This window comes from Geotrypetes seraphini, chromosome 10 (assembly GCF_902459505.1).
Source record: "Geotrypetes seraphini chromosome 10, aGeoSer1.1, whole genome shotgun sequence".
Classification (NCBI taxonomy): Eukaryota; Metazoa; Chordata; class Amphibia; order Gymnophiona; family Dermophiidae; genus Geotrypetes; species Geotrypetes seraphini.
Window position 1 is genome coordinate 141,766,823 of NC_047093.1, and position 23,400 is coordinate 141,790,222.

The 23,400-nt window shown below is 46.9% G+C and overlaps 1 protein-coding gene across 2 annotated transcripts in view; it reads left to right on the forward strand.

Annotated features, from left to right (window-relative positions):
* The window catches only part of BCAT2 (branched chain amino acid transaminase 2), a 30,988-nt gene extending 10,368 nt beyond the window's left edge, over positions 1-20,620 (forward strand). For both annotated transcript variants that reach the window (XM_033960120.1, XM_033960119.1), the window contains exons 2-11: positions 226-300; positions 2,045-2,245; positions 3,777-3,887; positions 4,027-4,146; positions 4,638-4,801; positions 5,070-5,212; positions 12,095-12,180; positions 15,155-15,295; positions 15,615-15,689; positions 18,582-20,620. In XM_033960120.1, the coding sequence (XP_033816011.1) occupies positions 2,135-2,245; positions 3,777-3,887; positions 4,027-4,146; positions 4,638-4,801; positions 5,070-5,212; positions 12,095-12,180; positions 15,155-15,295; positions 15,615-15,689; positions 18,582-18,620 (990 nt within the window). In that variant the 5' untranslated portion in view covers positions 226-300; positions 2,045-2,134 and the 3' untranslated portion in view covers positions 18,621-20,620. The remainder of the gene's footprint in view (positions 1-225; positions 301-2,044; positions 2,246-3,776; positions 3,888-4,026; positions 4,147-4,637; positions 4,802-5,069; positions 5,213-12,094; positions 12,181-15,154; positions 15,296-15,614; positions 15,690-18,581) is intronic.
* The last annotated feature ends 2,780 nt before the right edge of the window (positions 20,621-23,400 follow it).

Genomic DNA, 23,400 nt, shown 5'->3' on the forward strand with positions numbered 1-23,400 from the left:
GTGAAAAAAACATAGCGGCTCCGGGCCAAGCCGCCTGGGGGTGACCTGTGTGCACCTTTCGAAGACGCTTTGGATTCACAAAGCACTGGCAGATTTCATGGGGAGGGTGGGGGAACTGATACATGCAGCTTACCCAGAGTGACCTGGCACCGCTTTGGACCCCCCTCCCTCCCCCCTCCTTCCCCTTGCCTCCGACATTACTAAATCAAATTTTCCCTGCCTTAGGTTTTCTCATGGTTCCTCCACTCGGCTCAAGGGCGACTCTGCGGACCCTGGAGATGCCTCAGCTCCAGCTTCAAGGTAACTGGGGGGGGGGAGGGTCTGGCGAGATGGCAACGGGCATTTGCTGGCGTTAGCGGCACTGTTTCCCGTTTCCACAACAGTTAGACGCCAGGGCCCGCACTTAGTGTGAGCCGGGTGCTAAGCAGCATCCTGTAACCTCAGTGCATGTCTCACGTAGTGCCTGATGCGAGGAGACATGCGTGGCAGTGGCGCAGAATGCTGTAAATTATGCGCCAAGGTGGCGAATTTAGGCCCATGCGTTTGTGCCTGTTGTTGACTTGGCATAAGCAGTGCATGTAAATGACGCGTAAATCCTGACCTAAATTAGCGTTCCTTAATGAAACCTGGGCACCCAGATGCTTCCTAGAATGAGTGCGCTGCGTTCTGGCACCGTTTAGAGACCATCTTTAGGGTGGATTGTGGCGTTCGTAGTGGCGGTGCTGGGGGCAGGGGAGGTAGGAGGGGAGCAGAGCAGAGCCCGTCCACCTCACCCCAGCTTGGTCCAGAGGATTGAGGCCTGGTGCTGTCCTGTTGCATGCAGGGAAATGTAGTTTTGATTTTCCCTCTGAACAAGCATGTGGTGGAGAAACAAGATGAGACATAGTAATGGGGGAAGGCAGTCCACCACTGGTGTCCTTTTGATGGGGGCTCTGATACCCCTCCTCCTCTCCGCCCCCTGTGTTTTCCCACTCCTCCCTTCCCCGGTGCTTCTAGTTCATCGCTGCGAGCAACAATTGCAACCACGTCGTCTCTCCCGCTGACGGCACTTTCAGGTGCCGCGCATATGAAGTGACGTCGGCGGGAGAGCCGACGGGGTCGCGAGGAGCATGTTGATCTTGTTGCTCCTGGTGGTGAACAGTTAGAGGTGTGGGGGAAGGGAAGTGGGGGAGGGGCAGCAACTTCCCCGGGCGCCTCTCACCCTTGCTACGCCACTGACAAGACTGGTTTAGTCTTTTAGGAGTGAATTGGAGCAAGATGGCCACCCCTTAGAGTAAGAGCCATAGCAGATGCACACGAGAGGTACTGAAGGCTAGCTCTGTACAGCTTAAAGCTTCTCTCACTAGCCCTGGACTCAAGGACCACAGAGGCTGTCTATATTAGTTGCCAAATGGACCCCTTTTAGATTTATATTATACATTTACAGTGATAGACAGACTCTTCTACAACCCGAACTAGCCTTATAAGGCTAAATTCTTTTCCCTTCCTCATTGTTCTTACCTTGAATGTTCCTTTTCTTTTAAAAATTGTAATTCTTTCCCTTTTTCCTTTTGTTTCTTGTAAGTTAGTATTTGTATCAGCATTGTCTATATCAGTTGTCTCAAACTTGTGGCCTGGGGGCCACATGCGCTCGCCTGGTACTATTTTGAGGCCCTCGGTATTTTTATCATAATCACAAAAGTAAAATAAAACAGTTTCTTGATCATGTGTCTCTTTAGCTATAAATGACAATATTATTATTAAGACTTAGCCAAAAGGAAAGATTTATAAACTACTGTATAAAGAGTTTTACCTCAAGCAAAATTGTCATTTCTTTAATAAGACATTAACTATTTTTTCTGAGGCCCTCCAAGTACCTACAAATCCAAACTGTGGCCCTGCAGAGTTTGAGTTTGAGACCTCTGGTCTATATGTTCTCTTTTATGTACCTTTTTTAAAAAATGTAAATCGCTTAGAAATTGTATAAGCATTTTTATCAAATTTTTAATAAAATGTGGAGATCCCCCCCGCACAGCACTCTTAAGTCGCCCTGCTTCTCTTTCAGGCCGCAGACATTCAGATCGAGCTCAGCAAGCGCCCGGGAAAGAAGCCGGATCCCAGCAAGCTGGAGTTTGGGAAGCTCTTTACAGACCACATGTTGACCGTGGACTGGAACGAAGAGAGGGGCTGGGGGAAACCTCACATCAAGCCATTTCAGAACTTGTCGCTGCACCCTGCCAGTTCCGCCCTGCACTACTCCGTGGAGGTATTTGGGGAGGGGGGGAGGGCTACTGAATTTGAAAGGAGAGGGTTTGCTCTGAGAATCAGATGAAACTTGAAATTCTGTCGTTAAATGTGGTAAGATCAACAAGAATTCGTCAATCTGGGCTGTCGATACTGTGGAATTTGCTGCCAATTGAAATTAAGCAGTCTTCAGACGGGATGCAAGTTTGAAAACGCATAAAAATGATGTTATTTGTGAGAGAATATAAATGAATTGAGTTTTTCTTGACTTTTTGGCAGGCAGACCTGGTTGTTTGTTTTTTTTTTTTTTAAGTTTCTTTTTTTTAAAATTCTTTATTCATTTTAAAACTGACAAACACATTACATTACTAATAAAATATACAGCACTTGACATTCTTATACATATAATCCATTAAAGTAGAAATTATAACCCTTTCCCCCCCACCCAACAATTCTTCAACAGAAATCCAATCATTAAATAAAAATATTAATCATCCAATTTCCCTCCCCCTCCCCCCAATAAAATACATGTATCCATCAGAAAGGAAAACAATGTTCATTCATTACAATAATTCTCTAATGGCCCCCAGATCTTTATAAAGTTGTTATAATTACCTTTCTGTACAGCAATTGCTCTTTCCATTTTAAAAATGTGACAAAGTGAATTCCACCAAAAAGAATAATTAAGATTTGTATAATTTTTCCAATTAGCCGTAATGTGCTGAATTGCTACCCCTGTCTGGATATATGAATAAAAAAACCAAAAAATGGTCTTAGAGACATTTGGAGGATTGAGACAAGGCAGCAAATTTCTGCATCTCAATGGCCATGAATTTGGTCTTGGAGAATGAGATGTACAATGTCAGCATCTATGAGGCAAACTTGGTTCTTTTTGTCGCGTAGAACTTTTTGGACCCCTGTTCGTTTACAAAAGTTAGATAGATCTAAGTCTAATAAATGCTGGCATTGTAATCTGGAAGTAGGGACATTGGATCATTTACTTTTTTACTGTCCCTGTATTAAATTATTTTGGAATTCAATTTGGACGCAGGTTAACCGTTTACTTGAAAATCATGTTGCTTTGTCTTATGATACTATTCTGTTTGGCATGGCTATGAGGAAAAAAATGTCAAATTTCATCTTATAACAACAAACTTTTTTTTTTAAGTTTCTGTATATAAAGTTCTGTATGAAGAAAAAGTGTACACGTATGTTTTAATTGTATGTTGAATATTTCTTTCACTTTAGTTATTATAAATGCTGTTATGTAACCCGCTCAGAACTGGGGATGCAGCGGACTATAACATTTTTAAATAAATGAACAGCACAGAGTCCAGACAATAGAAGACTCCCCTGTGCCATTCCTGAACCAACCCTCATGCCTTCCCCTATCAGCTCCGTCTCTGCTTTGCGTATTTTGTTGTTAGTTCCTGTGCCGTTCCTGACCCAACTGCTTGGATTTCTACGGACATGCAGTCAGACCCGCAGGCTGTGTCCTCTTGGTGCTACTTCACTGTACCAGTTCCGACCTCTCTCTTGTTTCTTTCCATCAGCTCTTTGAAGGTATGAAGGCTTTCCGAGGGGAAGATAGCAAGATCCGTCTCTTCCGACCTATGCTAAACATGGAGAGGATGCTTCGGACAGCACTGCGATCCTCTTTGCCGGTGAGCGTGGGTTTGAATGCCTGTGCCAATGAGTGTGTGCGCGCTGGTTAGCGAGCCAGTGATCATGTAGGTGTGTTTGGAGATGGGGGAGTGCGAGTAAGGCTGACGCTCTCTCTCCTCTTCTCCACCATTTTAACAGTCCTTTGATAAGGCTGAGCTCCTGGAGTGTATCCGGAAGCTGGTTGAGGTGGATCAGGACTGGGTCCCGCACTCGACAGATGCCAGCCTTTACATCCGCCCTACCTTTATCGGGACTGAGGTACTTACAAAGTAGGAGCCCCGAGACTGAGCATCAGCATCAGCAGCAGCATCACAATCACAATATCTGATGCCACAAGAAGAATCAGTACACAAGCAGAGGCATCCAGACCCCTTCTCCCATTCTGCTAAAGTAGGGTGATCTCTCACACCCTCACTCCCTCACCACTGAGGATCCTCTGTGCCCATTCCAGGCTTTACCCCTTGCTCCCTCACCACTGAGGACCCTCTGTGCCCCTCCCAGGCTTTACCCCCTGATCTCTTGGGATCCTCTGTACCCCTGCCAGGCTTTGCCTCTCACTCCCTCACCACTGAGGACCCTCTGTGCCCATCCCAGGCTTTACCCCTTGCTCCTTCCTTCTTTTTCTAAGTCTGGGCAGCCGGGGATAGCTAACTCCCATCCTCCATGTCTGTATTGGTAAGATCCTCACGGTGACGATATAATCTTAAGACGTGTGTTTGGTGATTCATTTATTCTCTGCCTCTCCACAGCCAACACTAGGAGTGCACAAGCCCGGCCATGCTTTGCTGTATGTCATCACAGGACCAGTTGGACCGTACTTTTCCACTGGCAGCTTCAATCCTGTGTCTCTCTTCGCAGATCCCCGCTTTGTGCGGTCCTGGCTGGGTGGTGTCGGGGACTGCAAGATGGGCGGGTGAGTAGTTTGCCGTGTGTTGTTCGGGGCTCTTAGAACCAGAGCACCCTCTGCAGAGAGTGAGAAGAATGGAAAAACTGCGGGTTCGAGGGTAAGGAAATGGTCTGCCCTTTCCCACAAAACCTCTGCGGAGTCCAGGGTCACCTTTACCGAGTCAGTGCCAGAGCTGGGGGTTAGGCCTCTCCTCCTGGAGTTGCTCTTGCAACCCTCAGACCCAGTTTCCTTCTCATGTTCTCTCTCTCTTTTCTCCCCCCATCTGTCTTCTCAGGAATTATGGCCCCACAATCTTTGTACAAAGCGAGGCAGCAAAGGAAGGGTGTCAGCAGGTTCTCTGGCTGTACGGGGAGGACCATCAGCTCACTGAGGTTGGCACCATGAACATCTTCCTGTACTGGATCAATGAGCTGGGAGGTAAGGTGCAGTGGGACACTTTGCCCCCCACTCCATCCCCCTATACATCTGAGCCTGCAGGAGTGACCACACCCAGTGGCGTAGCGAGGGTAGGAGGCACCTGGTGCGGTGGCGCTCCCACGTGCCCTCCTCTCCACCTCCCCATTCCTTCCAAACACCCCTCTCCTTCTTTGCCCTCCCTTTCTCTCCCTTAGCTCTTTAAATCTTCACCAGCAGTAGCGCCAGTGTTGACTTTCCCTCTAACGTCACTTCTTGGCCCCCTGACCCGGAAGTGATTTCAGAGGGGAGCCAGTCCAGTATAAACAGCAGGCCGGGGAAGTTGCTTGTGATAGTGAAGATTTAAAGAGGTAGGGGGAAGAAGGTAGGGCATGAGTATGGCGTGGGACGCAGAAGGGTGCCCAGCAGTCCCCCCCTTACTAAGCCACTGAGGAACCCCCCTCTACCCTATTCCCCTATACATCAGAGCTTGCAGTGGCACACCACTCCCCACCCCACCTCGTTCCCTCATTCCTTCCGAACCCCGGTAACAGAGCTGGGAAGAATTCAGAGGCAGCGAAGGTCGTAGTGATCAGTTCTCTGAGTGGTCTACACAGATGGGTCTAGGGTAGAGGCGTCCAACCTCAACACTTGCCAGGTCGAGTTTTCAGAATTTCCCAAATGAATATGTAAGAAGTCTATTTGCATACAATAGAAGCAGTGCATGCAAATCCCCTGGGGAAATTCTGAAAACCCGACTGGATTGTGGCCCTCGAGGATCGACGACGTTGGACAACCCTGGTCTAGGGCAAGGTAATATACAGGCGGACCAGATCGATGCCTAGGACCTAGAGTCAAGAGGGAGGGCCACAAACCAGTCAGTGTTTGAGCAGTCCGGTTTAGGTTTCCTGTATGCCTGGCCAAGGTGGTCTGACTAAATTCAGCCAGTCAGGTACGTTAAGGCTCAAATTCTGTATAGGGTGCCGATGCCAATCGCATGTCAATCAACACGACAGCGTCCTCTAGAGAATTGCGCCTCCGCAAAAGATAAGTGCTGGAAATATAGGACAGGGTTTTCCGGGCCTACATTTCTGGCACCTTTGCTGTGAATCGCACCCGTGCAGGTGCTTTACGGTGCCTAATGCCACTTGTGGCGTTAAGTGCGGTAAAGCACCTGCGCAGGCGCAATTCCGGTGCCTTTTATTTGGGCGCTTTAAATTTGACCATTTTTCACCATTTTAAATGGCGTTTCTCGATTAACTTGGGTGCCTACCTGCACCTAAGTTTCACCGCTTTTATAGAATATCCTCCTAAGTGGCTACATTTGAAATCCAGGCCTAGGAGCGTCTCTCGCCCAGTCACTTTTTCCCACTTAACATAAAAGCCATGCTGGTACAGATCAAAGGTCCATCACGCCCAGTTTCCTGTTTCAAATGGTGGCCAACCCAGGTCCCAGGTCTTTTCCCTTTTTTTTTTCTTTCATTTTCCCCATCCTTTTGTTTTTACCATATATGTCTCTCCTCTGAATTTTAAAAACACTTAATTGTAGTTCTATTCCCTCTCACCTTTTGTATTAGTTGGTCTGTATATCCAATTGTCTACCCTATTATTTTAAATTGTGTATAAAAATAACATCACGGCGGACCCCTCTCAGGATTGTGCTCCCGCCAAGCCATTCCCTAGAGATCACATGGGCAAGGGAGTTAATTTTATGACCACGCAGCTCGGGCTTTTGGATATCTGGCGCTTATTCCACTCTACGGAACGTACTTACACGTTCTACTCCAATCCCCATAATCTTTATACACGTCTTGACTATTTCCTGCTCTCTCCCTCGCTGCTGCCCATAGTCAATGCTGTGGAAATCGTGGAAGTTCCTCTATCTGATCACTCTCCTGTGGTACTCTCCCTACAAATCACCGCTGATTCTGCTGACCGGACTTGGCGTTTCCCTGGATACCTCTTTAAAGATCTTGCTTTTTGTAGATACCTTCGGGAAAAGTGGCTGGATTACTATAGTACCAACTATGCCCCTGACCTTCTGGGAGGCTTCCAAGGCGGTACTGCGTGGTTTCGTTATTGCTTGTGTTGCTGGGAAAAAAAAAGAAACTGGAAGTGGAATTGCTGATGTTATCGGGCGAGTTGCAACAGTTACGGAGGCGCCACCAGGGGACCTTGCAGGATGCTGATCGTATCCGCCTATGTGCTCTTAGACAACAGATAGATGCGATTGTCACCCAGCGAGCGGAGAGAGACTTGTATTTTCGTCGCTATAATCTCCATCGTTGGGGGGGGGGAGCTGGCAGGTTACTGGCCTGCTTGGTCCGTCCTTATCACAAGCGTCAAGTCATCACGGCTATTACCTATCTCCAGGGTCACACTCATACGACTGAAGCACACATCCATCATCAATTTGTGATGTATTATAAGGATCTACATAGTAACATAGTAACATAGTAGATGACAGCAGATAAAGACCCGAATGGTCCATCCAGTCTGCCCAACCTGATTCAATTTAAATTTTTTTATTTTTTCTTCTTAGCTATTTCTGGGCAAGAATCCAAAGCTTTACCCTGTACTGTGCTTGGGTTCCAACTGCCGAAATCTCTGTTAAGACTTACTCCAGCCCATCTATACCCTCCCAGCCATTGAAGCCCTCCCCAGCCCATCCTCCACCAAACGGCCATATACAGACACAGACCGTGCAAGTCTGCCCTATAAGATCTGTATGCTTGTCGGCCTTCTGAGGATGTGGATCGGGAACACTTTTTTAGGAATGTCCTCCTCCCTAAGCTCCAACCGTCCCAGATTCAAGCTCTAAATGCTCCCATTGATCACCTTGAGGTGGAAATGGGTATTAAGGAGCTTAAATTAACTAAATCTCCAGGGCCAGATGGTTATGGGCCAGAATACTATAAGATTTTGTCCGACGTCATCTCCACCTCTTTGGCGGTTGCTTTTAATTCCTTGCATTCCCAGAAAGGTGTGGACCGCTATAATCTGGCACATGTTCTTTTGTTGCCCAAGCCGGGCAAGGACCCATCTCAGGTGGGTTCTTACAGACCCATATCACTTCTTAATCAAGACGCCAAACTGCTCGCAGCATTGCTCGCTAAACATCTGAACGCCTACCTCCACCTTCTTATTCATGAGGATCAGGTGGGATTTGTACCTGGAAGATATGCCTCTATGAATCTTACGAGAGCTTTGATGGCCATTTATTCTTGCAGGGGGGAGATAATCAGGCGGCTATTGTGGGCCTTGATATGGAGAAGGCGTTCGATAGCATCTCTTGGTCTTACCTTTTTTGGGTTATGGGTCAATTTGGATTGGAGGGCACATTTTTGGAATGGATGCGTAGTCTTTATTTTTTGCCCCAGGCTAAGCTTTTTGTTAATGGACACCTTACTTCGTCATTTCCGCTTGAACGAGGTACTAGACAGGGGTGCCCCTTGGCCCCGCTTCTTTTCCTCCTGGCTATCGAACCTTTGGTGGTTAAGATTCGATCCGACCCTTTCATTCTTGGTATCAAAGTTGGAGCCAAAGAGAGTTGCATTAATCTATTTGCGGACGATATTCTGTTATATTTGGAAAAAGCGCCTTTACATTTACTGGTGGCTCTCTCTCTTGTTAGAGACTTTGGGACTGTATCGGGCCTTCGGGTTAATTGCGCTAAATCAGAACTCTTGCCCCTGGCTTCTCATAGGCATGAGCACTGGCATGACGCTCTTCCGATCCCCCCGGTTTGGAAACCCATGCGCTATCTTGGAGTCTATTTGAGCACCCAATCTCATCTCCACTATCAGTATAATGTTCTCCATCATATTGAGGCTATCCGTAAACTTTGTGAGAAGTGGAAAGATTTGCCGCTTTCCCTTTGGGGTAGAGCGGCGTTATTCAAAATGGTTCTCTTACCGAAACTTTTATATCCGCTTCAAACTATCCCGCTCTGGATCCTGAATAGAGATGTCCAAGCCTTTTGGTCTCTTCTTCTTTCTTTCCTGTGGCATAGCAAAAGGGCTCGAATCAGTTTCGCTACCTTATCCTTGGACACCAGGCAGGGCGGCGTGAATCTTCCTGATATTCGCATGTACAATGTTGCTTCCTTGATGCGCTTTGTTCATGAGGGCATCTCAGGCCATTATAGGTACTCTCCCTCAGGCTGGTTCACTGAATGGTGCGCTCCTCATTCCTTTGTATCTTTGTTGCATTTGTCTCCACAGTCTTCCCCGGGGGTGGATTTCCGATTTCCTCTTCTGAAACCGCTTGTGGTGGCGGAAAATGCAGCGGCGGGCTCCGCAGGCTTCTCCCTTCTTGCCCCTGGTGGGCAATGTTGATTTCCTCCCGGGGATGGGTACATCGGGGTTTCAACTATGGGAGTCCCAGGGATGTGTCAGCATGCGACATCTCTCTGATGAGGGCACGGGGACTTTCCCCACTTTTACACAACTGCAGTCCTTTTGGGACTTCCCGGCCACGCACTTTTGGGCCTACTTGCAAACCAGACACTACTATTTTTCCCTGACACGAAGGTGGGGAGAGCAATGGGCCTTTGGAAAGATGGACACTTACTTGGCTCTCTTACCTTCTCAGGCCAATACCTTGTCCACTTGGTATAGGCTCCTCAAAACTGCTCTCCCCCCTCTTATCTGCCTAGGATTTTGGCCCAGTGGTCTCGTGATTTGGCCCTTGACTATACCAAGACCCAATTTTTGGACTTTTTTACTAACCTTATTCAATTCACGGGATCTATGGACCTCCGGGAGATGCAATATAAGCTCCTGCATCGGGCTTACATCTCTAGGGCTAGAGGACATGCCATGGGATTATGGGAAGATGCTACTTGCTCTCATTGCTGGAGGGCGATGGGCACACTGGTACATATGTTTTTGGAATGCCCCCATTCGACTCTGTGGCTCCAGGTTCTCCCCTTTCTTGATGGCCTACTTGGCCGGACAATACCCAGGTCTTATGGTCTCTTGCTTCTGGGTGACCTGGGGGAGGTAGCCGCTGTGGGGTTTGCCCTGCCGTACCAGAAGTTCTTATACACTGCACTCCTACTGGTGAAAAAGATTTTGCTTTTACACTGGGTGGAGGTGGTGCCGGCCTCCTTTAGCCAGTGGCTCCATAAAATGCGGGAGCTAGCTACATTTGAACTCCAGACCCATGTGGCTCCTACTGGTAGAGATAAAACAATGTATGTTTCCCTGTGGAGGGCATTTCAGGTTGCGGCTGACTCCGCTGTATCCGTTACCCTGCCCTAATCTGGTCCATTTTGGATCTAGGAGGTCTACTTTTTGGGATATCACCCTACCGGCCTGGCCGGAGGCTCTCGAGCTCGGATGTTTGTTGTTTGTTTGTGGTGTGCTTGGTGTGTGGATGTTGTGGTTTGCGTGGATTGCTTGCGCTGGATAGTTCTGTACGATGGATGGGTGGGAGACTGTAGTGTGCGGGGTTTATACTTTTGATAAAATGTTTTTGCAGTCCTTGTTATCTTTAGGAGGTTGCTTTTTGGTGCGCCTACTAGGACCCGTTTTGGCAGGGTTCTTCTCTTCTATTAATCTGACTTTGTATTTATCCCTGGTGGCCGTTTCGATTACACCTCTCCTGTTGTAGGGGCATTTGTATCTCTCACTGTTTTACTCTTTGGTCCTCTGCCTGGACCTTGTTGTTTGTATTGACTTCTTTCTCAATAAAAATTATTTGCAAAAAAAAAATAAATTGTGTATAAAAATATATGTTTATATTTTATTAATTTTTGTATCTCACTTAGTAAAACTAAATAAGCGACTCATCAAAGTCAAATAAAACTTGAAACTTGATAGATCCCAAATAGTAAAACAGATTACCGTATTTTTCGCTCCATAAGGCGCACTTTTTTCCACCCAAAAGTGCGTCTTATGAAGTGAAGGTAAAAAAATTTAAATCCCCTGCATAGCTGTAACACCCCAAACCAACGAGCAGCAGCTGCACCGCCCTGTTAAACACTGCTCACTGCCCCCCCCCCTGTACAATTGAAAAAAACACCCCCCCGCATCGCACCACCTTTCAGCTTTGCTTGCCGCCGCCGCCCCCCCATACAATAAGAAAACGCCCCCCGCACCGCAGCCACACTACCTTTCTGCACCGCTCGCCCCCCCCCCCCGGGTCTGGTACAATTGAAAAAAAAACACCACCCTTCTGCACCGCACTCCCATTCAGCACCGCTTGCCTCCCCCCTATGGAATTACAAAACAAACCCGCCACCACTGCCATACCTTTTTCCAAGCCTGGTGGTCCAGTGTATATCCCTCCCTCGACGGCTCTGTATTACTTCCCGGCACACGAGTCAGGAGCACGGCAGTCAAGGCCAAGCTTTACACACTCCTGCTTGGGCCCGCGCCGCTTTCTGAATGGCTGGTGGCAGTTCTCACGGAACCCCCTGCCTGCCTGCCACTAGGCCTGCCTGCTCTGTTCCCTGTCCCTGCCCGCCCTGTGCCCTGCCCCAGTCTACCACTAGACTACCAGAGGGGGGAACAGGGTACAGAGCCTGGCAGGGAGGGGGGGGACAGGGTGCAAAGCCTGGCAAGGAGTGTGAGGTTGGGTGCAGAGCTTGGCAGGGAGAATTTTGTTCAGAATGTTTTTTTTCTTGTTTTCCTCCTCTAAATATAGGGTGTGTCTTATGGTCAGGTGCATCTTATGGAGTGAAAAATGCGGTATATGCTGCTTATCCTAGGAATAAGCAGTGGATTTCCTCAAACCATCTCGACTTTTGTTTTAGGAAATTATCCAAACCATTGTACCCACTTAAAGGACGATAGTGTTCAAATGGGTAGACTGATGCAGCTAAAACCTGATTTTAGCCAAATTTATATTTTTTGACAATTGGTGCCATGTTTTAAATTTATTTCTTAACTTTTTCTTTAGAAAAGGAGCTCTTGACCCCTCCACTGAATGGAACGATCCTGCCAGGAGTCACCAGGCAGAGTTTGCTGGACCTGGCCAAGAAATGGGTACATGTATGAGAGGCTGGAGGAAGGGGGCGCAAGGATGTCATTAACAAGGAGGGAAGACGGCTTTCTAACAAGGGGAAGGGACAATGTCCTTATTACTGGGGTTCTCAGGGAGAGAGACTGCTCCTTTAACAGATTTACAAGAAGAGGAGTGCTCTTATATCAGGGACTGTGATATGGGCATGCACTCACAGCAAGGAGTATCATGGGAAGGAGAATGTCCTTAGTACAGGGTCTCTCAAGGAGTGATTGTGTTCTGTGGTAGAGGAGAACTCTTAAATCAGAGGCTCTGACATTGGAATGTTCTTATAACAGGGTTATATCATGGGAAGGAGAGTGTACTTATTACAGGATATCTTGAGGAGAGATTGTGTTTCTATAATAGGTTTTGCCAGATACTTGTGACCTGGGTTGGCCACTGTTGGAAGCTCATGTTTTCAAAAGGGGATGCGCTTAAAAGATATAGCAGAATCAGAAAAGGTTCAAAGAAGAGCAGCCAACATGATAAAGGGGATGAAACTCCTCTCGTATGAGGAAAGCCTAAAAGGTTAGGGCTCTTCAGCTTGGAAAAGAGACGGCTGAGGAGAGATATGATAGAAGTCTATAAAATCCTGAGTGAAGTAGAACGGATACAAGTGGATCGATTTTTTTCACTCCGTCAAAAATTACAAAGACTAAGGGACACTCAATGAAGTTACAGGGAAATACTTTTAAAACCAATAGGAGGAAATATTTTTTCACTCAGAGAATAGTTAAGCTCTGGAACGCGTTGCCAGAGGATGTGCTAAGAGTGGATAAAGGCTGGTTTAAGACAGGTTAGAACAATTTCCATAGTCTGTTATTGAGAATGACATGGGGAAGGCCACTGCTTGCTCTTGATCGGTAGCATGGAATGTTGTTATTTGGGGCTCTGGAATCTTGCAACTCTTTGGGGATTCTGTATGGATTGTTGCTACTATTTGGGGGTTGCGGAGTCTTGTTACTCTTTGAGATTTTGGAATTTTGCTACCATTTGGGTTTCTATTGGGTACTGTAAACAAGCTAGATGAACCATTATGTTAAATCAGGGGATCTGACTGGGAATGTCCTCATAACCTGGGGATTGTGAGCTGGAGAATGTCCTTATTACAGGTTCTCTCAAATAGGGATGGTGTTTCTATAAACAAGAAGGGAGGGAGGGCGCTCTTAAATCAGCGGCTGTGGCACAGGAACATCACAGGAGGGAGACTGTCCTTAGTACTGGGTTTCTGGAGGGGCGATGATCCTCTAATGGGTTTTTGGAAAGGGGAGCACGTTTAAATCTGACATGGGAACTAGAGAATGACACGGGGAAAAAATCTGTCCCCTTCACTGGCCCCTTCACCGCCCCATCACCACCATTCCCTTCACCACCCCGTCAGCGTCTCGCCATCCCCTTCACCGCCTCAACCCCGCAGCATCCATACAAGCCTCAGTACTGCAATATTTAGCTTATTCCTTCCTTATAAATCAAAGTTCTGGCTGCTAAACTGGAGAAAGAGATGTTCATCTGGCAGGGCTTTGTTTATAAATTTTTATCAACACAACTAATATACTACTTTATCCTAAAGCAAAAAAAAGAAAAATAAATAGAATTTTTTTTTTTCTACCTTTGTTGTCTGGTTTCTGCTTTCCTCATCTTCTCATTCAATTCCTTCCATCCACTGTCTCTCTTCTCTCTGCGTCTTCCATTTGCTCTGTTACTGTGCCTCTCCCTTTCTCCCCCCTCCTCCAAATTGGTCTGGCAACCATCTTCTTCCCTCCGTTCCCCCCATAGTCTGGCATCTTCCCTGTCAGCATCTTCTCCCCACTCTCTCTTCCCCATTTCCCTTCAGTGTCTTCTCCCAATCTCTCTTCCCCATTTCCCTTCAGCGTCTTCTCCCCACTCTCAATTCCCCATTTCCCTTCACCGTCTTCTCCCCACTCTCTCTGCCCCATTTCCCTTCAGCGTCTTCTCCCCACTCTCTCTGCCCCATTTCCCTTCAACGTCTTCTCCCCACTCTCTGTTCCCCATTTCTCTTCAGCGTCTTCTCCCAATCTCTCTTCCCCATGTCCTCTCAGCGACTTCTCCCCACTCTGTTTTACCCGTTTCCTTTCAGCGTCTGTTCCGCTCCACCCCGCTTCTGCCATTCACCTGCGCCCCCCCCCCCCCCCGGACAACAGGCCCAGTCCAACATGCAAAAGGAGTGTTTCCTGCTTGGAGCCCACAACTGTGCCGACAAACCTCCCTGCCCTTTACCTTCGTGGCCAGCGATTTCTAAACTGCCTTCTTACAGCAGCCGGAGCATTGAAGTTGCATATGGCTTCCGGAAAGGTCGTCTCTGATGCAACTTCCGGTTGCATCAGAGATGACCTTTATGGCAGCTACACGCAGTGTCAACGCTCCGGCTGCTGTAAGAAGGCAGTTTAGAAATCGCGGCCACGAAGGTAAGGGGCAGGGAGGGAGTAGGGAAATGTTGGGACTGGGCGGTGGCAGCAGCAGCGATCAATAAGGAGGGAGGGAGCGCGATAAATGACTGCGCGCGTTCCCTCCCTTAACTGCAGGGACAAGGCCATTCACCGCTCCATGGGGCAGTGAATGACATCCCCGTAGCCACAGTTTTTTCCCCACCGTTTTGGCGGGTTACCAACGACTACCTGTGGCTAGCCGCGGGTAACAGCCACCGTGTCATTCTGTAATGGGAACATCATAGGAGGGAAATGTCCTTATTACGTGTATTTCTCAGTGGAATGGGGATAATTTTACTATAAGAGATTTTCAGAAAGGGGATCTGACACGGAGTGTCATGAATGGGAGAATGTTCTTAATATGGGGTCTCTCAGTGGGTTTTTGGAAGGAGGTGTGCTCTTAAGTCCGGGGCTCTGACATGGGAATGTCGTGGGAGGGAGAATATCTCTAGACCAGGGGCTCTCAAGTGGCTCTCGGAAGTGATGACCACTTTTTCTCTCTCCCCAGGGAGAATTTCAAGTGTCTGAGAGGGGTATCATCATGTCTGACTTCATACGGGGACTGCAGGAGAACCGGGTCAAAGAGATGTTTGGCGCGGGGACCGCCTGTGTGGTTTGCCCTGTGAATCGTATTCTCTACATGAAGCAGGTAAGCTTGAATACCTGAATGTAAACCACTTAGGCTGTAAATACTAAAAATAAATAAGTGAGGCTGGGTGGCATGTGATCACTGGCATGTGTGTGGGGGTGGGGTGGGGCGGGAGGTGGTCCGCCTGTTTTGCCTGCTCTCCAGTCGGGGTCATTTAGACATGCAGGAAACTTCTCAGAGCACTGAAGCACACGAGGGCGTTCTTTTTTTCTTATTAATGTTAGGATTTGTAAAACCACCTACTGGAAAAGCTCAGTGTGGGAGCTCCAGGTGTTTGATTGTTCTCATTTATGGGTAATTTTGCTCCCCTTTTACTCAGAACTATCACGTCCCCACCATGGAGAATGGACCAGACCTGGCCAAGCGTTTCCTGAAGGAGCTCAGCGACATTCAGGTAATTCAAAGGAAGGTATATTTCCTGTAGCTGGAAACAAGGGGGGCACTGTGGACACCCACCATCTCCCAGGACCCCAGCAGGGTGTTCTAGAGGTTCTGTCCTTCATTTCTAGGACACCCACCATCTCTCAGCAGTCCGGTTTGAGGTGTAGCGAGGACACCCTTCATCTCCCAGTGTTTTAGCACCTGTGCCCAAAGCACAACCTTAATATTAGGGGGAGGGACAGGGATATGGTGTGGTTTTCACCTCACAAGGGGGCCTCCCTTGCTATTGAGAGGGGAGTGGCTGGTACCACAGATACTCTCACTGCCCTCCATCACTTTCTTTTTTTTTTTTTTAACTTGAAAATCTTTATTAGAATTTTGTTGATATACAAGCAAAATGTGGCTATCATATCACAATCACCACCACAGTATGTAACAAAACAGAAGAACAGCAGAATCAGAAATCACAGAAAAGCAATAACAAAATATCATAGATAATTAGACATCCCTTGCATTGAATCTCAAATCCCCCCACCCCTCCCTAAGAAACTGAAACATCCAAAGTGGACAACTCCCTGTTGTTCCTTCAGGTAGTCATCCCCACATCATCAAGCCCCCAAATCCCCTTCAACCCCAGTAAACTTAAACCAAAGTATCAATCTTGTCCATAATAACAGTCCAAGTTCGAATAGATGAAAAATAGTGCCCATGCAGTTTGGCAATGGAAAGTTCCATGGTACACATATGATGAAATTTCAGAGACCATTCTAAGATAGCTGGTGCCTCAGATCTCTTCCAATGACTAGCAATTAAACATTTAGCCGCTGCCAGACCCCAACGGCGAAGTTTAGTTTGCCAAGCATGTTCACACACATTATGTAAGCCCAATAAACATTCCGTAGGTACCAGCGGGAGCACAAATTGTAACAATTGTGATAAACAACCTACAACACGTTTCCAAAAAATCTGCAAAGGAAGACAATCCCACCAAACATGAAGAAATGTTCCCAAAGCCCCCCCACACCTCCAGCACATTGCAGAAGACCCCGGATATCTCCATCACTTTCTAACTACTCCTGGCTTCTGTTCTCTTGCTGTAGTGGGGAGCGGGAAGGGCGGTGGGGTGTGATGTGGCAGACGGGAAATCTTAGCATGGCTATGAAGAGTGAAATCTTCCTGGTAATGCCCACAAGAGGGCAGCACTGTCTAGGAAAAGGGGTCAATGATGCCCTGGGAGCTCAAGTCCCCTCTGCTATCACTGTTCCATGCTGAAGCGCTCTTAGATTCTCGTGCCAGTTGTATGGGTCCAGGGATGACCCCCTCCAGCTGCCAGGCAATATCGAATAAGTCCAAAACCTTGAATTGGGCCAACTCTTCTCCCACCTTCATGGTAACTGGAAAGGCCTGGGGAAGAAGTTCAGCAGAAAATTGGTTGGGTGCCCAGTGGTCAAATGTCCTGCCAAGCTTGGAAGGTATGAGAACACACCGGTCCCTTGACAAGAGTTTGCCATCTGTTTTACACAACTGCCTGGCTCAGTTCCATAGCTCACAGCAGATGACCTGGACTGAAGATGAGAAGTCAGTGCTGTCCCTTCCCCACCTTTTCCTGACAGCAGTCCCTCCACCCCCTTATCGGGACAGAGAGCACATAACAATTGTACCCCTCTTGCCTGAGGAGATGGTGGGTGTCCCCATCTCTCTCTCTCCCTGGTTCCACCTCGCCCCCCCGAGAAGAGGACAAATATCAGCAGTCCTAGGATGGAAAATCTCTAAATTCAGGATGAGACAATCTCCCTTATTTTCCCAGTGTGGACACGCTTGATATCTGGGGAAGGTTTCCTCCTCTGACCCTCATTCCCAGTTTATTAGTAGGCACTCGGGGGTGGGGGTCCTTACTTGGCCACTGAAGCTAAACAGAGGAGACCCACCTTTCCCTCCCCATTCCCCTTCCTAATGACTTCCATTTCTCTCCCTTCCCTGTTCTCCCTGTCTCCTCCTTTCTTTCTTATTCACTCTCCTTTCCTTATGCCTCTTCCTGTGTCCTCTTGGCACTGCTTTCTTGAAAAGTAATTCCTGGGAGCTCTCCAGCCCGCTGTTCAGGCGCCAGGGAACATTCATCTTTTCAAGAGCTTATGTTGACGTTTCCCAGATACCGTCACATTGCAGTGAAATTGCATTGTCCTTCCGGCAAATGCCTCCCCTCCCTCCCCCACTTTCTAGTTTTTCCTTTCTGAAGCAAGAGAAAGAAAGTTCATACAGAAAGCAACTGGGGGAATGACCGGCCAGTACCGAAATCCCAATACTTGGCTCACGCTCAAGACCCAGAGGGTTAGTAGCCTCGGAGAATACACATAGCCACTGGGTTGAAATTAAAGCTTTGCATCCATTGGCCAATGATGAATGGATAAGTATGTAAATCTCTCTCATGCATATTCATTGAGGTGGTTCTGAAATACCAGCTGGTTAGGTATCTGTAGGAGAGAGTTAAGAATCACAGTTTTACATGATGCCTGACCATGTTTAATATCTATATTTGATTTGGCCTCAGTAAACTTACCTGTGACCCATTTATGTCCCTTAAGTACACAAGTTCTCTTCTTCCCCCCTCCACATGCTCCCCACAAGGGACAATGGTATAGGGAGGCTGTGCTGGGGAGTTGTGTCCACAGTATTTGATTTTTGGGGTGGTGGGTTTAGGGTTGGAGTTGGTGGACTATTGGTATGCATATTTGTATTTATCTGTGCAGATTGGCTTGGGTTCACTGCTAGAGGCGACTGAATGCATAAACACCCCTGGGTGGTGAATCCTGTCTTTTCCTACCTCTTATCGATTTGGATTTTTGTTTCTCTTAACACCCCCCCCTTTCATTTAGCTTCTCACCTTTCCTCTCCCTTTCTTCCACAGTATGGACGGACGGCAAGCGATTGGACGCATCTTGTTTGAGCCATGCGCTCTGATCCTCGCCAAGCATTGGTGGATCCAGGAAGCAGAAACCTGAGTTTCATGATGTTCCTAATATATTTTTATTTATACAGGATTGGTGGTAGCAATGGTGGAGGAAGTGGGGAGGGGGATGACCCCTGTTTTATTACTAGTATTTCAATAGGGTGAGAGAGTTTGAGGGAGCTCTTGGGTCACTATCTCCTGTATGGTCCTGCAGCAGGACTGTGTCTTTCAATCTATCTTTGAGCACATGCCGGGCCCTGACGGTTTTCTTGGTGTAGAACTGAAATCAGCTTCCAGAGATCAAACTGTTAGCTGCAAACCAAGGTGGGTGGCTTTTTAAGTCTCCTGCAGTGCAGAACTTTCAGCCATCCTAGTTTTGTTTTGGTTTTTCCTTTCAGCCAAATTTAGATTTGATTTTAAATTACTAGAAAGATCTGAGTTATGGTTAATTTATTTATTTGATACACTGCTTATCCAAAAATGTCAAAGCGGTTTATATTATCATTCAATAAAACACGCCAGACAATAAACAAAAAAGAGAACAGAAATGGCAACTGGGCCTCTAATTGAGTCTTAGGCTAACTGGGAAAGGAATAATCAGCAAATAGAAAATTTTAAACCAGATCCTGTATCTGAGAGGCAGCCAGTGAGGCATGGTAAAGAATATTTAGAGGTGAATTCTGAATAAGACCTAGTTGTAACCTCCATGTTCAAGATGAGACGTTATGAATATGTAAGTTTTTAAAAAAAGAGAAATCTTTCCCCTGTGAAAAGGGCAAAATGTTCACTGATGCATGTGTCTGTATTCCCTACCTCCTCCTCCCATGCAGAATTTAGCACGCGTGAATCTTAAATGGAATAGGTCACATGGGAGGAGGGGAGATGGCTAGCTTTTGCTGGCTTCTAGCCATGGAATAAAAGAGACCACAAAGAATCTCTGCAGATGGTCCAACGCCGGCCCTTTCACTCCCTGTGCCTGAGAGGCAGATCGCTCTATGTGTTTGGGAGGTGATTGAGGTGGGGGAGGAGTGAGCTGCAGACCCTGATCTTAACCAGTCTTCCCTCTTTTTATCTAATGTTATTTCTCTGTTTGTGTATCACACTCTGGTTGGGTCTGGGGGATCCGGTCCTAACCTGTGCTGGGCTGTAAGCTCATAGTGTTACATTTTCTGATGATTTATTTTGGGCTGGGGCCAGGCTGGGCCCCCCTACTCCACCCCCACCTACTGCGGCCTTTGCGAACAAAGTTCAGCAAAATTGAAGCGCTGAGAGCAAGCTGACATTTTTTGATGGGGAAAGGATTAGAAAGGTTTTGGGGGGCCCTTTTAAGTAACTTGGGGTGGGGAACTTAAAGAAAGCATCCAATGCATGTTACAATCGCCATAATCAAGGGAAAACCTAAAATCAAAGTCAGAGGGATATCCAAACCAGCTACAATCTATCTCATAGTGCAGGAAGCCAGAGGGACCCCCTTCCTTCTCTGTGGTGACAGAAAAGACACCATTGTTAGACATATAGCCCCCCCTTCTCTCCCCCCAAAAAACAAACTCAAACTGAGCAGTCTTTTTCTGATTGGAGATGAGAGGTGGAGACACACTTCCTCCTTGTCCAATATGTTAGCTAAAGCTGTTTACCTTGTTCCTGCTCTGTGGCGTGTCAAGAGGTGATGGTCAGCCCCTTCCCCACCCTGTTCTGAAATGGGGTATCTGGTATGCACAAGGGGAGTATGACTGTCTCGCCCTAGAAGAGGTCCATCCACTGTCTGGTTTGGCCCCAGTGTATGTCAACCGACTTGGAGTGAAGCGGGCAGGAGAGGAGAGCAGGCGGTCCCTGGGTGCCGCCTGCCCCCTCCCTCCTCTCTCCTTCCAAACACACACTAGCCGAGCAAGCGGATAATTCTGTGTGATTCTCCATGACGCTTTCTTTGCACTCCCTCTGTACTGCAGTCTTCTGGAGGCTTGTAAAATTTGGAAATAAAAAAAAAATGCGAAGAACCAGACGTGCCTTTGAGTGATTTATTTTTTAACATATGGGAGGAAGTAAAGAGAAGCAGGCAATATAGTCTTGCATGCAGAAGACATCGCCCAGTACAGTGCCGCTGCATACAGTTCAAACTCCTATTACTAACCTACAAGTTTGTTCATGCCGCAGGCCCTAAGTATCTCACCTCTCTTATCTCTCCTTATACACCTCCCCGAGAACGCCGTGCCTCAGACAAATTGCTTTTATCTGTACCCTTCTCCTCCACTTCCAGTTCCAGACTTTGTTCCTTTAATCTCACCGCCCCATATGCCTGGAACAAATTGCATGAATCCATCTGTCATACCCCTTCCCTTGTTTAAAAGTAGGCTGAAAACCCACCTTTTTGCTATAGCCTTCAGTTCATAACCGTATTCCCCACTGCTCACCACCCTATCCAGATTTAACCATTTCCCCTAACTGTGTCCCCCACCCTGGCATCCTGTGTGTCTGTCTTGATTGTTTAGATTGTAAGATCACTCAAGAAGGGACTGTCTTCTTTGTGACTCTGTGCATAGTGCTGCAAATGGAATCCTGACAGGGGCACAATGAGCAGTCACTGGTGGGAGAGGCTAATTCCCCTCTTTCTGAAGTGCGATTAGGATGTTATCAGAAGGTACAAGTGGACAGGGCTGGTTTGCCCATTGGGCAAGCTATGCAGCCACCCAGGGCAGCAGCAGCTGCGGTGAAAGCAAAATAACAGTTTGTGTGGCTATTGTTTTTTACCCACGGGACAGTTCTGCATTTTTACCCAGTCATTCTGGGAAGGTTGAGGTTTAGGGATTACATGACTGCTGGGCTTGATAAATCAACATTTTAGGAGGGGCTGAGAGTTACAAGACATTAGGGGTGGGCTTGGTAGGTCTCAGATATCTTAAAGATTGCAGAGCTGGGAGAGGAGCAGAGGAAAGCCACAGCGGTGTCTCTTTTAAGGATTGGCTCAGAATGTAGTGATATCCGTCCACAAACGGTGGTAAGTTTGGGAGGAGTAACTCATAAACTTCACACAACTTCCGCCCGCCCCCTCTTCCTTTTCATGTCCCTCCTTAGCCGCTGCAGGGCCGGTGTCTCCAACATCCACTGGCCTCTTCCTGTTCTGTTGTGGAAGCTCTGCTCTCTCCCGACGAGAATTCAGCAACACGGCTCTGCATGGAACAGGAACGTAGGAAGATCGCTCCTGCCCCGCCTCACCGCTAGACCACCAGGTAAGGGGTAAGGTCTGGGGGTGGGTCAGAGCCAGCCAAAAATTATTTGCAATTTTTCCCTATTCGTGGGCCGGCTCTGCCCCTAACCCCCGTGAATAGGGAGGGAGAAGTGTAATTACATAGACCCACTTCATTTTCTCTTGCATTACCTAGAGAAAAGGTCTTTGGATTCAGAAAAAAAGTTAATAAAGGGCTTTGATGCAACACAAAATGGAAGTGGTGACAGCAAAGGCAAAAAACAATTTTCAGTATTGAAAATATTTTTTTTATTCTTAAATAATAATAATAATAATAATAAGCTTTATTTTTCGTTACCGCCATACCAATGAGTTCTAGGCAGTTTACATCAAGAAAAGCTGGTCAATCAGCGATCTTATAAATGCACAACATGACATCATAAATACAATACTAAAAGAATTAAGATATGAATTTATCAAACAAGTAGGTTTTCAGTATTTTTCTAAAAGCATGGCAAGATTGAGCTTGAGGAATTAAGATACTCCACCAGGTGTTCATTTTACCAGCCTGCAATGCTAAAGTTTGATCAAAAAATCTTCTATAACGACAAATAAATAAGACAATTGGACCACAGGTCTTTGACAATAAATAGACACCGTAAAATAATAATTAACATGACCTTGACAACAGTAGACAGAAAAAACAGTAGTGCTGGGTTCAAGATAAGAACACGAGTTGCCTTACTGGGATAGAGCAAAGGTCTATCAAGGCCAGTATCCTGTTTCCAACAGTGGCCAACCCAGGTCCCAAGTACCAGGCAGAAACCCAAAGAGTAGCAACATTCGAGTTGAGATTGTGATGTCATAATGCCGTATTCCACCAATGCCTAAGAGCCAACCTCAACAGTGATGTCACAATGGCTTCATTGTCCTATACAGTACTTGGCTCACATAAGAACATAAGAGCTGTCATACTGGGACAAACCAAAGGTCCATCGAGCCCAGTATCCTGTTTCCAACAGTGGCCAACCCAGGTCCCAAGTACCAGGCAGAAACCCAAAGAGTCGCAACATTCCAGAGCTGAGAATGTGATGTCATAATGCCTCATTCTACCAATGCTTAAGAGCCGACCTCATCAGTGGTGTCACAGTGGCTCAATTGTCCTATACTTGGCTCACATAAGAACTGCCGTACTGGGACAGAACAAAGGTCCATCAAATCGAGTATCCTGTTTCCAATAGTGGCCAACCCAGGTCCCAAGTACTTGGCAAGATCCCAAAGTTCTAATTTGCAATGATTCCTGGATACTTCCTCAGCCTCTGGGTGAAGCCTGAATTCTCTAATGATCCCAGACAAATCTGTTTGTGTTATGCATCACATATAATATTAATATATATAAATAAATATAATACAAAGAACAGCAAGAGAGAGCCAAAATATAACATTCTAAATACAAATACTCAAATTTCCCTACTTGAAAAACTATAAAAATATCAAGAAATAAATAGGAGGAAGGATTTTTGGCAACAAGGGTGAACGTTATTCCCACAAACATATATGTCGACGGCATTATAAGAACCCCATTCCCTCGCTACC